We start from the raw sequence: 15735 nt of genomic DNA on the forward strand, positions 1-15735 counted from the left end.
CAGAGAAAGTTATGTTGAAGAACGAAACAAAGCCAAACAGATAATTGCAGCATCCAAGAAGAAATCATGGGAAGACTTTGGAAACAGGTTGGAGACTATGGGTCAAGCTGCTGGAAAACCATTCTGGAGTGTAATTAGCAGTCTTCGAAAGGGAGGTAAGAAGGAAATGACAAGTATTTTGGACAGGTCAGGAAAACTGCTGGTGAATCCTGTGGATGCCTTGGGCAGATGGAGGGAATATTTTGAAGAGTTGCTCAATGTAGGTGAAAATGCGATCAGTAATGTTTCAGATTTCGAGGTAGAATGGGATAGGAATGATGATGGAAATAGGATCACATTTGAGGAAGTGGAAAAAATGGTCAACAGATTGCAGTGCAATAAAGCGGCTGGGGTGGATGAAATTAAGTCGGAACTCATCAAATACAGTGGAATGTCAGGTCTTAAATGGCTACACAGGATAATTGAAATGGCCTGGGAGTCGGGACAGGTTCCATCAGACTGGACAAAAGCAGTAATCACACCAATCTTTAAACATGGAAACAGAAAAGATTGTAACAACTACAGAGGTATCTCTTTAATCAGCGTTGTGGGTAAAATCTTCTCAGGTATTGTTGAAAGGAAAGTGCGAGTATTAGTTGAGGACCAATTGGATGAAAATCAGTGTGGGTTTAGGCCTCTTAGAGGTTGTCAGGACCAGATCTTTAGCTTACGGCAAATAATGGAGAAGTGTTATGAGTGGAACAGGGAATTGTATCTATGCTTTATAGATCTAGAAAAGGCATATGACCGGGTTCCTAGGAGGAAGTTATTGTCTGTTCTACAAGATTATGGAATAGGAGGCAAACTTTTGCAAGCAATTAAAGGTCTTTACATGGATAGTCAGGCAGCAGTTAGAGTTGACGGTAAATTGAGTTCATGGTTCAGAGTAGTTTCAGGGGTAAGACAAGGCTGCAACCTGTCTCCACTGTTGTTCATATTATTTATGGATCATATGTTGAAAACAATAGACTGGCTGAGTGAGATTAAGATATGTGAACACAAAATAAGCAGTCTTGCATATGCGGATGACTTAGTTGTGATGGCAGATTTGATTGAAAGTTTGCAAAGTAATATTTTAGAGCTAGATCAGAAATGTAAGGACTATGGTATGAAGATTAGCATCTCCAAAACGAAAGTAATGTCAGTGGGAAAGAAATATAAACGGATTGAGTGCCAAATAGGAGAAACAAAGTTAGAACAGGTGGACGGTTTCAAGTACTTAGGATGCATATTCTCACAGGATGGCAACATAGTGAAAGAACTGGAAGCGAGGTGTAGCAAAGCTAATGCAGTGAGCGCTCAGCTACGATCTATTCTCTTCTGCAAGAAGGAAGTCAGTACGAAGACTAAGTTATCTGTGCACCGTTCAATCTTTCGACCAACTTTGTTGTATGGGAGCGAAAGCTGGGTGAATTCAGGTTACCTTATCAACAAGGTTGAGGTTACGGATATGAAAGTAGCTAGGATGATTGCAGGTACTAGTAGATGGGAACAATGGCAGGAGGGTGTCCACAATGAGGAAATCAAAGAAAAACTGGGAATGAACTCTACAGATGTAGCAGTCAGGGCAAACAGGCTTAGATGGTGGGGTCATGTTACACGCATGGGAGAAGCAAGGTTACCCAAGAGACTCATGGATTCAGCAGTAGAGGGTAGGAGGAGTCAGGGCAGACCGAGGAGAAGGTACCTGGATTCGGTTAAGAATGATTTTGAAGTAATAGGTTTAACATCAGAAGAGGCACCAATGTTAGCACTGAATAGGGGATCATGGAGGAACTGTATAAGGGGGGCTATGCTCCAGACTGAATGCTGAAAGGCATAATCAGTCTTAAATGATGATGATGATGACTTTTTATTTAGTCATTTCCGGACCAGGGTCCCTTACCTCAAATTGATAAATTTATCCTTCTCCACCATTAATGAAAGTTTATAACATCATCAAAGACTCATCCTGTATATGCCACAGCATGCATGAAACTTCTTCGGAACAATGAAATTACAAGAAGTTTTCAGAGCTTTAAGCTGGGAACACAAACAAGACATACATGTTAATGAACCATATTCATTTTACTAATGATATTACACTGATCGGACAAAACATAATGATAAGCACTTTAATAGTGTGTTGATCCATCTTTGGGACACATTATAGCAACTATTCTGCCTGGTATGGATTCAGCAAGTCCTTGGCAGGTTTCTGGAGGCATGTGGCACATGATGTCTATGCACAGGCCACGTAATTCCTGTAATTTATAGGTCAGTTGGTTGATGGCACGGAGTTGACGTCCAATAGTGTCCCTTTGGACTCAGAGGCAAATTTAGAGGCCAAGAGACCAACATGAGTTTGCTATCATATTCCTCAAACCACAGGAGCATCATTCTGGCCTTGTGTCATGCGCAGTGATCCTGCTGGAAGATGCCATAACCATCAGACACAATCTCAACATGCAGAGATGCAGGTAGTCATTCATGTAGTCTACAGGTGTCACAGCATCTTCAATTATTGCGACAGGTCCCACGGAAGCCCAGGCAAAAGTCTCCCGCAGAATAACACTCCACACACATGCCTGCATCCATGGCATGGTGCATGTTTCAAGCACCCATTCACCTGGATGTCAGCTATTAGGACACAGTGACTCGTCTGGTGCAACAAAAAGCATGATTCACCTTACCAGCCATGTTTTTATTGATGCATGGTCCAACCCTGATAATACTGAGACACCATATTCATAATTGACAATGTCATGGAGTCAAAATGGGAACATATATTAACTGTCTGCAGTGGAGCTCCATGTTCAACAATGAGCAATGAACCATGTGCTCCAGAATATGTGCCTGCACCAGCTCTGTACTCTGTCCTCAGATTTTCCACAGACTGCCATCTGTCCTGCTTTACATAGTGGGCACGCCACCTACCTCTACATTCTGTAATGAAGCATGGACGTTCAATATCTTGTCATCTATTCGTGGTTTCACTGTCCTTCAATCACTTTCCATCAATGCTCATGACAGCAGCAAGCAAACAGCTGACAAGCTTCACTGTTTCTGAGGTTGTTTCCCAGGTGCTGGACTGTAATGGTTTCCCTTTGTCAAAGGATTTCCCCATTCGCGCCCTGTACAGGTGTTAGAATGATTCCCCATTCATCTCTGGTCCACTTATATACTTTCTTTACTGCATCACATGCCTACACGGCCACCAGGCAGTATTTTGTCTCACAGTGGGCTGTGGTCATAGTGTTTTGACTCACAAGTATATACAGCTGCCCTCCAGGGCAGACAAACTTAAACAGCAAATGGAAGCACTTTAGACACGAGTTTTGAAACTACCTTGAAAATCAATTGCAATACGACTAAAATAATGTATAACAAACATACAAAAAATAAAACAGTTCTAATTAACAATGGAGTCATAGATCCAGTGCATAGGTTTCTATACTTAGGACAGTTTAAGTCACAGACTGAACAAAGAGAAAAATAAACAAACAGAAGAATTAAAATGGCCTGGAATTCCTTTTGGAAAACTGAATGGAGTTTTCAAAATTTAGCTTCCAATGCTTCTGAAAAGGAAAATTACAATCTGGGTACAAAATTACCTTTAACTTATGGCAGAGAGACATGAACTTTAAACTATAAAAAAACCATTCAAAAACTTAGGGCTGCTCAATAAGCAATGAATTACTTGGGGGAACACAACAACAAACAGATAGATCAGTTAACAGACTGAAGTGGAAGACCTAATCGTGACTATAATGAAAATTTGGAAGTGTGCAGGACATGTGGACAGATGATGGACAAAGGAAGTTATTTGCTGGATTCCAAGAGACTAAGATGGAAGGTAGGTAGACAACATTAGAAGACATGCAGGAGCAACAAAGGTATTCAGAATGTAAGACCAAAGTGCATGGATAATCTACAGGAGGCCCTTATCGAGAAGTGGCTGTCAAATGGTGGTAGTTGTTGATTTTGATGATGATGGGAACGTGACTTTTCTCCTTTCTAAGGGCATGCACATATTTCCTTCTTTCTTCCTCCTCTCTTTTTCCTCCTAGTGATAATGCTATTTAATTTCTGAAGGAGTAGAAATAGATACCTTTATAAGCGTAATTATGACAAACATACACACTCTGCTGTCAAATTTATTTGTTTTTGTCTCACCCCCACTGGAAGATTTTTGATAGGCCTGAAATCACTCTGAAATTTAAATCTCTATTTCAGACATAGTCACTTGTTTCCAGGTACACAGGAGACTATTTTGCTGACAATGGACTACTTTTAGTATTAAGTCACCAAAACCAATTAATGTGTTTGAGACTTTTCTGCCGAACACAGAAACTCTGAGTACATAAAGAGACAAAACATATCTACTCCAAGAGCCCACAGCAGTAAGAAAATTATATTGTTACTTATTTTTTACAAAATAGCAGTACTAATCTAAAAGATTATTCAGTTAAGGAAATAAATAAGTACAACACACCATATCTAAGTCATCTTTTGGTATAACTTCAATTTTTGCTATTGTGCCACTATACTTTTTGCTCAAGTAGCCCGATATTTCATTGATACACTCCCGTTTTGGTAGGATATAAAAATAAGGTAAATAAGCCAGTGATGCCTTGAACCTACTTCCATCTTCTTGAATGAAATAGTAATCAACTGCGCTTACAAGCCTTTTGTCTTCATCCAGAACTTCAGTCTGCAAAAAATAAAATTCATATATATTTGCAGGGAAACAACATTTCTTGAATAAAACAGAACAAATCATAAAAAATACTTTCTATTTTACTTACTGTGTGCATGTTAATAAGGAAACCAACACGTTCCAGATGATCAGATACACGTTCAAAGCCATATTTACTGTCAATTTTATCATTTTCAACTGCTTCACGAATTCTAAGCTCTGAAGTATCATCTCTGAAAAATAAGCCACACAAATGAACCACTCATGGGAAAATGTTCAAATTCTAGTGTTATACATAGCTATCACTGCTAGTGTGGCGGTTTTTGTTGTTGTTGTTGTTGTTGTTGTTGTTGTAGCAGTAGTAGCATGAATCAATCTTAACTGGTCTCCTAACAACGCACCCTTTGTTCTCTCAACTACCTCCTCCCCTCCCCCTCCCATCACCTGTTTGTTAGTACCTGTGCTTAACCCCTGTCTTGATCCCACCACATTCCAGCCTTCTGCCTTTGTGGAAGTATCACCCTTCCTCCTTTTACTTTCTTACTTTGTTCTAGATGACCAGTACCTTCTTTAGCTTATTTATTTCTTTTAGTCGATCTTCCACACTCTCCTGATACTATTTTCTCAATGTTTCACCTAGTGGTGCTCTACTACACCAACTGTTATCTCCCTTTGTAAAAGCCGGTCACCTACCTTAAATACACCTACATATCCCATACCATCAGTTTTCCTAAAACCCTCCCCTATAGCAGTGATTTATCCTCATATACATAAAGAAAGAGTATCTTTCCTCTAAAAAAAAATGAATGCCCTGAAACTAGAACTTCTTTTATTATGACAACTGGCATACTTTCATTTGTTAAATGCAATTATAAGTAAGATAAAGGAATTACAGTTCAATACTTTACTCATTAACTACCCGACTTTCATGCTAAATTTTTCCTTCATTTTTGTAAATTTACTTGAAACAAGAGTTGTCCATTATCTGCTGCACATGGTTAATCTGAAGTTAACAAAATACAACATGTATAGCAATTATGGATTTACCAAATGGGGAACAGTTTTGATGATACTCATTATGAGAACAGTCCTGTGTGGTGCAGTATTGCCATCTTGTACACAAACTTAACCCCACTGCACCACTGTTAAGGATGTAGATCAGCATCAATGACATCATCTCTGTAAGTCTGCAAAGTCACAGTTCCAAGTGCAAAAATACTAAGCTGCCTGTCCTGATTGGTTCAAATACATGCCATCTTCATAAAATCTACTGTGCACAGTACTTTGTATTGCCCCACAAGTGGCTCTCTAAGAGTAAATCATACTTGGGGTGTGGTCTCAGTAATAGTCCTTCAAGTCTAGAAATAACTGAAAGATGAACACTTAACCAACTGGTTTCCTTGCCTAAGCTGGCACTGCCTCCAATTTTCTAAAATTCCTACAACTCAGTTCGTGCATCAAATGATGGCTCAGTGCCATTCTAACAGCTCTTTTTTCCATCTTCACAAAACCAACTTTCATCCTACTCTGAAACATGCCACTGTTTGACAAATGCTTGGCAGGTAGCTATATTTTCTACTGAGAACAGGTACAACAATTGTAGAACTGACTTTTCCATTTTACAGCAAGAGGTTACGACTGAGATCCAAGGGACATCCAAATACCCAATTAGAGCAGCAATGATGTACTCAGTTATCATTTAAACTGTTTCATGTTTTCATGATAACGCGAACGTAAAATCTACAACTATGATTAGGCCTACTTAACGTGGAACTGGGGAGGACAGAAACTATTTTCTTTGCATGACTTTAAAAAGCAGATCAGAAATAAAACAATATTTTATGACTGATGCTACCAATGTTGCAACATCAGCTAAAATGGAAAGAAAACATACATTAACTAATAACTTTTCCTTTTGTCACAATATAAAACACAATCACTTAAGGTGTGAGACAGCACAATAAGCACATTGCATACTATTTGTATCTCTCCAGGTTAAGCAGCAGTTCATTCCACCATGCCAAGCTGACAATGCTAACAGTACATTCAGTAGTTCAATTCTCAGTCTGAGAGCTGTAATGCTGGAGACAACAACAAATATATCTGTTAAGCAACCAGGTATCAGTAAGACATATTGAGTGAGTATGGAATGTCAAGGTCAATGGGCATGACTGAGAATAAAACAATGTTAAATGTGTATCAGTCCTTCATTGTTCTGATCAGTGGAACTATAAATGTTCAAAATGAGCAGGGCCAATATTGATGTAGCAGGGCATCCAGTGTTTGGAAAATGTGTTGTGAGGCCTATATTTGCATGGCCATTGCAAGAATTCTTCCACCCAACTCTTCCTCTCAGTCTACGGGAATAAAATATACTTCTGTTTCCCCATACCCCCAGTGAAAAAAAGTAAATGGGATGAAGATCGAGGGATATTGGAGGTCAATGTAAAGGTCCCTCCTAAAAAAAAAAAGCACTCTGTCTTCAGGCCACTTGTGGCCTACCGGGACCATCCGACCGCCGTGTCATCCTCAGAGGAGGATGCGGATAGGAGGGGCGTGGGGTCAGCACACCGCTCTCCCGGCCGTTATGATGGTATTCTTGACCGAAGCCGCTGCTATTCGGACAAGTAGCTCCTCAATTGGCATCACGAGGCTGAGTGCACCCCGAAAAATGGCAACAGCGCATGGCGGCTGGATGGTCACCCATCCAAGTGCCGGCCATGCCCAACAGCGCTTAACTTCGGTGATCTCACGGGAACCGGTCCTGAATGCCTTAAGCATGATTTAATACTGCATGCAATTGTTCTGCAGAGTGAGCACAGTTCCATCATACTGGAACCACATACTTCCTCTGATACGTAAGGGAACTCCTTCAATAACATCAGCAGGTGCTCTTTTACAAATAGTCTGCACATTCTACATATACGTCTACATCATATTCCACGTGACACCTAATGGTGTGTGCCGGAAGGAACTTTCAGTACCACTATCTGATCCCTCCAACCCTGTTTCACTTGTGAATAGTGCATGGGAAAAACGATTGTTGGTAAGCCTCTACATTGGCTCTAATTTCTCGAATTTTCTCCTTGTGGTCAATATGCGAGATATATGTGGGGGGAAGAAATATGTTGTCCGACTCCTCCTGAAAAGTGCTGTTCCGAAATTTCAATAGTAAATCTCTCCGTGATGCTCAACACCTCTCTTGTAACGTCTGCCAGTGGAGTTTTGTTTAGCATCTCCGTAACACTCTCTAACCAACTAAACAATGCCGAGACAAAACTCGCCGCTCTTCGCTGGATATTCTCTATCTCCTCTATCAGTCCTACCTAGGGATCCCAGATAGATGAACAATACTCAGAAATCGGGTGAACAAGTGCCTTATAAGCCACTGCTTTCGTGGATGAGTTACATTTCATTAAGATTCTTCTGATGAATCTGAGTCAGGTGTCTGCTTTTCCCACTATCTGTTTTATATGGTCATTCCACTTAAGGTCGCTCTGGATAGTTACGCATAGATATTTCACGGCAGACCTTTGTCTCCAGCTGTCATCAATAGTGTAGCTGTACAGTAGTGGATTTCTTTTCCTAGGTTTGCGCACCCCCCATGAACCATGGACCTTGCAGTTGGTGGGGAGGCTTGCGTGCCTCAGCGATACAGATGGCCGTACCGTAGGTGCAACCACAACGGAGGGGTATCTGTTGAGAGGCCAGACAAACATGTGGTTCCTGAAGAGGGGCAGCAGCCTTTTCAGTAGTTGCAGGGGCAACAGTCTGGATGATTGACTGATCTGGCCTTGTAACATTAACCAAAACGGCCTTGCTGTGCTGGTACTGCGAACGGCTGAAAGCAAGGGGAAACAGCAGCCGTAATTTTTCCCGAGGACATGCAGCTCTACTGTATGATTAAATGATGATGGCGTCCTCTTGGGTACAATATTCTGGAGGTAAAATAGTCCCCCATTCGGATCTCCGGGCAGGGACTACTCAGGAGGACGTCGTTATCAGGAGAAAGAAAACTGGCGTTCTACGGATCGGAGCGTGGAATGTCAGATCCCTTAATCGGGCAGGTAGGTTAGAAAATTTAAAAAGGGAAATGGATAGGTTAAAGTTAGAAATAGTGGGAATTAGTGAAGTTCGGTGCCAGGAGGAACAAGACTTCTGGTCAGGTGACTACAGGGTTATAAATACAAAATCAAATAGGGGTAATGCAAGAGTAGGTTTAATAATGAATAAAAAAATAGGAGTGTGGGTTAGCTACTACAAACAGCATAGTGAACGCATTATTGTGGCCAAGATAGACACAAAGCCCATGCCTACTCTAGTAATACAAGTTTATATGCCAACTACCTCTGCAGATGATGAAGAAATAGATGAAATGTATGACGAGATAAAAGAAATTATTCAGGTAGTGAAGGGAGACGAAAATTTAATAGTCATGGGTGACTGGAATTCGTCAGTAGGAAAAGGGAGAGAAGGAAACATAGTAGGTGAATATGGATTGGGGGGAAGGAATGAAAGAGGAAGCCGCCTTGTAGAATTTTGCACAGAGCATAACTTAATCATAGCCAACACTTGGTTCAAGAATCATAAAAGAAGGTTGTATACCTGGAAGAATCCTGGAGATACTAAAAGGTATCAGATAGATTATATAATGGTAAGACAGAGATTTAGGAACCAGGTTTTAAATTGTAAGACATTTCCAGGGGCAGATGTGGACTCTGACCACAATCTATTGGTTATGACCTGTAGATTAAAACTGAAGAAACTGCAAAAAGGTGGGAATTTAAGGAGATGGGACCTGGATAAACTGAAAGAACCAGAGGTTGTACAGAGTTTCAGGGAGAGCATAAGGGAACAATTGACAGGAATGGGGGAAAAAAATACAGTAGAAGAAGAATGGGTAGCTCTGAGGGATGAAGTAGTGAAGGCAGCAGAGGATCAAGTAGGTAAAAAGAAGAGGGCTAATAGAAATCCTTGGGTAACAGAAGAAATATTGAATTTAATTGATGAAAGGAGAAAATATAAAAATGCAGTAAGCGAAGCAGGCAAAAAGGAATACAAACGTCTCAAAAATGATATCGACAGGAAGTGCAAAATGGCTAAGCAGGGATGGCTAGAGGACAAATGTAAGGATGTAGAGGCTTGTCTCACTAGGGGTAAGATAGATACTGCCTACAGGAAAATTAAAGAGACCTTTGGAGAGAAGAGAACCACTTGTATAGATATCAAGAGCTCAGATGGCAACCCAGTTCTAAGCAAAGAAGGGAAGGCAGAAAGGTGGAAGGAGTATATAGAGGGTTTATACAAGGGCGATGTACTTGAGGACAATATTATGGAAATGGAAGAGGATGTAGATGAAGACGAAATGGGAGATAAGATACGGCGTGAAAGACCTGAGTCGAAACAAGGCCCGGGAGTAGACAACATTCCATTTGAACTACTGATGGCCTCGGGAGAGCCAGTCATGACAAAACTCTACCATCTGGTGAGCACGATGTATGAGACAGGCGAAATACCCTCAGACTTCAAGAAGAATATAATAATTCCAATCCCAAAGAAAGCAGGTGTTGACAGATGTGAAAATTACCAAACTATCTGTTTAATAAGTCACAGCTGCAAAACACTAACGTGAATTCTTTACAGACGAATGGAAAAACTGGTAGAAGCCGACCTCGGGGAAGATCAGTTTGGATTCCGTAGAAATGTTGGAACACGTGAGGCAATATTGACCTTACGACTTATCTTAGAAGAAAGATTAAGAAAAGGCAAACCTACGTTTTTAGCATTTGTAGACTTAGAGAAAGCTTTTGACAATGTTAACTGGAATACTCTCTTTCAAATTCTGAAGGTGGCAGGGGGAAAATACAGGGAGCAAAAGGCTATTTACAGTTTGTACAGAAACCAGATGGCAGTTATAAGAGTCGAGGGGCATGAAAGGGAAGCAGTGGTTGGGAAAGGAGTAAGACAGGGTTGTAGCCTCTCCCCGATGTTATTCAATCTGTATATTGAGCAAGCAGTAAAGGAAACAAAAGAAAAATTTGGAGTAGGTATTAAAATTCATGGAGAAGGAGTAAAAACTTTGAGGTTCGCCGATGACATTGTAATTCTGTCAGAGACAGCAAAGGACTTGGAAGAGCAGTTGAACGGAATGGACGGTGTCTTGAAAGGAGGATATAAGATGAACATCAAGAAAAGCAAAACGAGAATAATGGAATGTAGTCAAATTAAGTCGGGTGATGCTGAGGGAATTAGATTAGGAAATGAGACACTTAAAGTAGTAGAGGAGTTTTGCTATTTAGGGAGTAAAATAACCGATGATGGTCGAAGTAGAGAGGATATAAAATGTAGACTGGCAATGGCAAGGAAAGCGTTTCTCAAGAACAGGAATTTATTAACATCGAGTATAGATTTAAGTGTCAGGAAGTCGTTTCTGAAAGTATTTGTATGGAGTGTAGCCATGTATGGAAGTGAAACATGGACGATAACTAGTTTGGACAAGAAGAGAATAGAAGCTTTCGAAATGTGGTGCTACAGAAGAATGCTGAAGATTAGATGGATAGATCATGTAACTAATGAGGAGGTATTGAATAGGATTGGGGAGAAGAGAAGTTTGTGGCACAACTTGACTAGAAGAAGGGATCGGTTGGTAGGACATGTTTTGAGGCATCAAGGGATCACAAATTTAGCATTGGAGGGCAGTGTGGAGGGTAAAAATCGTAGAGGGAGACCAAGAGATGAATACACAAAGCAGATTCAGAAGGATGTAGGTTGCAGTAGATACTGGGTGATGAAGAAGCTTGCACAGGATAGAGTAGCATGGAGAGCTGCATCAAACCAGTCTCAGGACTGAAGACCACAACAACAACAGGTTTGCGCAATATGTTACATTTATTTACGTTCAGCGTCAACTGCCAGAGCCTGCACCATTCATCAATTCTCTGCAGGTTGTTCTGCAAATTCTTACCATCTTCTGTCATTGCTACTTGGGTATAGACAACTGCATCATCTGCAAATAGCCTTAAAGAACATCTGATGTTTTCTACTAGATCATTTATATATACTGTCAACAGCAACGATCCTATCACACTTCCCTTTGGTACTCCGGGTATTAACTTTATATCTGTCAATTTTGTTCCATTAAGAGCTACATGTTGAGTTCTATCTGCAAGAAAGTCTTTAATCCAATCACAAGTCTGCTACGATACTCCATAAGCTCGTATTCCTTTCATTAAACAGCAATGCAGGACGGTGTCAAATGCCTTACTGAAATTAAGGAACACGGTATCAACCTGACCGCCCTCATCCACTATGCTGTGGATCTCATGGTGGAATAGAGCGAGCCGAGTTTCACAGAATATCTGTTTGCGAAGTCCATGTTGATTTTTATAGAGGAGATGTTCATTTTCTAAAAACATCATAATTCCTGAGCATAAAACTTGTTCCATAATTCTACAACAGATTGATGTCAAAGATATAGGCGTATAATCGTGTGGGTTTGTCTTGTGGACTTTCTTAAAAACGGGAATGACATGCGCTTATTTTTTAGGTACCTTTCATTGCTCAAGCGATCTATGATAAATTACTGCTAGAAGGGGAGCAAGTTCTTTCGCATAACTTTTAAAATAGAATCTTATAGGTATCTCATCTGGTCCTGATGCTTTTGCACTACTACGCGATTGTAGCTGCTTTTTAATTTCGCAATCAGTAATCTCAGTATCTGCCATTTCAACGTTCGTACAACAATTGAAAGGAAGGACGGGATAACAATCTTCCACAGTGAAACACCTTCAGAAGGCCGAACTCAGTATTTCAGCCTTCTCTCTGTTATCGTACAACAGTAGTAAGATGGCGCCGATAGGAAAGTGTAGTGACGCTTCTCTCTCGTTAAAAAGTAAAAAAATGAACAGTTCTTCGTGTAGAGAATGTAAAAAGCGTGTGATTAAGGGTATTCTGTGTATCAAATGCAACTTCTGGTTACACGAAAAGTGCGCGAAAGTAAATCTAAAGTTCGTCTGCGATGATTTTCCGTGGACATGTCACGGTTGTTTACGGGATGAAACGGCCGGTCTTGTAAGTGTAGTTGATACAAAAAACGAAATTGTTAAGTTACTACGAAGTGACATTGAGGCATTAAAAACCGAACTTTCAACCATCAAGAAAGAAAACGATACATTAATACAAGAAAAGAAGTCCTGTGTGTGTGAAAGCCATCAAACGGAAAAGCAAGAAGATCGCGAAAATATGAATGACCGATCGTACTTCAAAAACAACATTTCAGGTGTTCCCATTGATGTCTCGGTAAACTCAGTAAGCCGGAAGATAAATATAAATGGAAGGTGGTGACATACAGCAAAAGGAAAAACAAGGCGACAGATACGCAACAAAAGGAAAATGACTTTTTAATAATTGGCGATTCGCTGCTGAAGAATATCGCCGTCCCCAATTGCAAGATCGACGTACGACCTGGCAGTAGAACGCATCAACTCGGTAAACATTTTAAAAATATGGTAAATGCAAGACAAGATACTACAGAACCAGATTCTGAAACCAGACATAACTATAATGGGGTGTTTATACATGTTGGAACGAATTCGTTAAGGAGCAGCAGTGAGGAAGAAATGTCAAGCGAAACAAGAAACATGATTCGTTCTGCAAGAAATATGTACGCAGTATCTCGTCTGATCCTTAGCGGAATCATAAACAGAAGGTCGGTGAGTGAAAAATATATCGCCAAAAGAAACTGTGCTCTTAAAGAACAATGTGATCGTCTTGGGGCAATTTTTATAGACCCAAACAAATTCCTATGTGAAAACTCACTAGCGAAGGATGGCTTGCATTTAAATAGACTGGGGTCTGTAACGTTCAGCACGATGTTTCCAGATGTCTGCGAAATCATTAGATGCAAGGGAGACTAATATGGCCTGAAGGGGGTGAAAAACCAGCTGAAAAAGAAAAATATAAGCATCACACAAACAAGACGATACTAAAGAATTTGCCCCAGAATACAGCTCACAACATGTAAACCAACAAAAGAGAAATTACATAAAAGTACTTCATCAAAATATTCAATACTTTGGTAACAAAAAATTAGAAGCAGAAGTACTCCTGAGTGAAGTAAGACCAGACATATTATGCGTAAGTGAACATGGACTAACTGAAAGTAAAATACATAATGTGGCAATAAAGGACTACAAACTAGCTAGTTACTTCTGCAGATCTAAATATAAGGGTGGTGGCGTTTGTATATATATTAAAACAGGTACTCTATCAAAGAATGTAAACAGTGAAGCTGCTACATTTGCCACAGCTAGAGAAAAAGACTTTGAAGTTACTGGTATAGTGGCAGAGGATTTTAAAGTGTTTTGAGTGTACAGATCACCATGTGGCAATATTAGCATCTTTCTAAAAAAAAAGTTGCTAGCTTATTGAGAATGAATATGAAGAGAAACCTTATTATATGTGGAGACTTCAACATTGACATGGGAAAAGACACAAAAATAAGACAGGATTTTGAAGAATTGTTAATACAGCATAACATGAAAGTGACAATAACTGCACCAACAAGAGTGACTTCACAAAGTGAGACAATTATTGACAACATAATTACTAATATGTGTAACTATGAGTCACATGTAGTTCAGACAGAAATATCTGATCATCATGGACAACTAATCAGTTTTTGCAGAAGTAATGACGCAGTATCAGAACCAAAACAAACAACCAAAGAAATTACGATCATCAGTGAACAAAATATCAACATCTTTAGAACAATGTTAAGTAAGGAAACCTGGAATGAAACCCTACAGGCCCAGAGTGTAAATGAAAAATATGATGCATTTATTTCAACAATTAAGTACCATTTTAATGTAGCATTTCCCAAAGTAAAGAGACAAGAAAGGCAGCAAGATCAAACACAGTGGATTACCAGTGAAATACTAGAACAGCGAAGGAAGCTTCAGGACGTGAGACAGATGGGCAAAGCTGAAAACTATAAAATGTTAAAAAAGAAGTATAGAAAAACAATAAGAGAACTGAAAGCAAGGGCAACTGACACCACTATAGCGAACTCAAAAAACAAGGCAAAGGCAGCTTGGAATGCAATCAATGCTGAAAGAAAGGAAAAAGATGGGTCAAACAAAGAGGAAGGTATTAGGTTAATTAAAGTAGACAACACAGTGGTCACAGATGGTATGGAAATAGCAAACATACTGAATAATAACTATATCAGTGTAGTAGAAAATCTAAAATGGAAAGAAATAGTCAAAAACAGAAGGGTATTAAGGTACCAAAAAGATCATGCAGTACTATGTTCTTAAGACCAGTCGCGGAAGATGAATTGCGGAAAACTATACAGAAACTGAAGTCCAAGAAATCAGCTGGTGATGATGAAATATCAAATCATGTAATAAAGCTGGTATGTGAGGAGATAATAACACCACTGCTGAACATAGCAAACTGTTCTTTCAGAGATGCAATTTTTCCAGAAAAACTGAAGATAACGAAGGTAGTGCCAGTGTACAAGAAAGGGTGTAAGGATGATCTCAACAACTACAGACCAGTTTCACTGATATCAGGTTTCTCAAAAATCCTAGAAATGCTTATGTATACCAGATTAGTTAACTATTTGGACAAACATAACATTCTCATGACCTCACAACATGGTTTCAGAAAGGGTAAATCTACAGAATCAGCAATTGTCAGTCTAACAGAATACATTTTACAGTCCTTAGATGAGAAAAAGGTTGTCTCTGCAATGTTTCTGGATCTTTCAAAGGCATTTGACACCATTGACCGTGAAATGCTGATACAAAAATTAAGCAACTATGGCATTCGGGGGCAACCAGGTGAATGGATAAAATCATACTTGTGCAACCGCAAGCAGTATGTATCATTAGGAAACTCGTACCAATCAGAAACCAAATCCATCAAATATGGAGTGCCGCAGGGTTCGGTAATGGGGCCATTGTTATTTAATGTATTTGTTAATGATATAGATGTTGAGGAGGAAGAAAAGAAAA

At 39.8% G+C, this 15735-nt stretch overlaps 1 protein-coding gene across 1 annotated transcript in view; it reads right to left on the minus strand.

Annotated features, from left to right (window-relative positions):
• The window catches only part of LOC126187863 (DNA polymerase epsilon catalytic subunit 1), a 332843-nt gene that overhangs the window by 305123 nt on the left and 11985 nt on the right, over positions 1–15735 (minus strand). Inside the window, exons 2-3 of the mRNA XM_049929181.1 lie at positions 4827–4950; positions 4514–4732 (exon numbers count right to left, since the gene is read on the minus strand). Of these exons, the coding sequence (XP_049785138.1) occupies positions 4514–4732; positions 4827–4950 (343 nt within the window). The remainder of the gene's footprint in view (positions 1–4513; positions 4733–4826; positions 4951–15735) is intronic.

This window comes from Schistocerca cancellata, chromosome 5 (genome assembly GCF_023864275.1).
Source record: "Schistocerca cancellata isolate TAMUIC-IGC-003103 chromosome 5, iqSchCanc2.1, whole genome shotgun sequence".
Classification (NCBI taxonomy): Eukaryota; Metazoa; Arthropoda; class Insecta; order Orthoptera; family Acrididae; genus Schistocerca; species Schistocerca cancellata.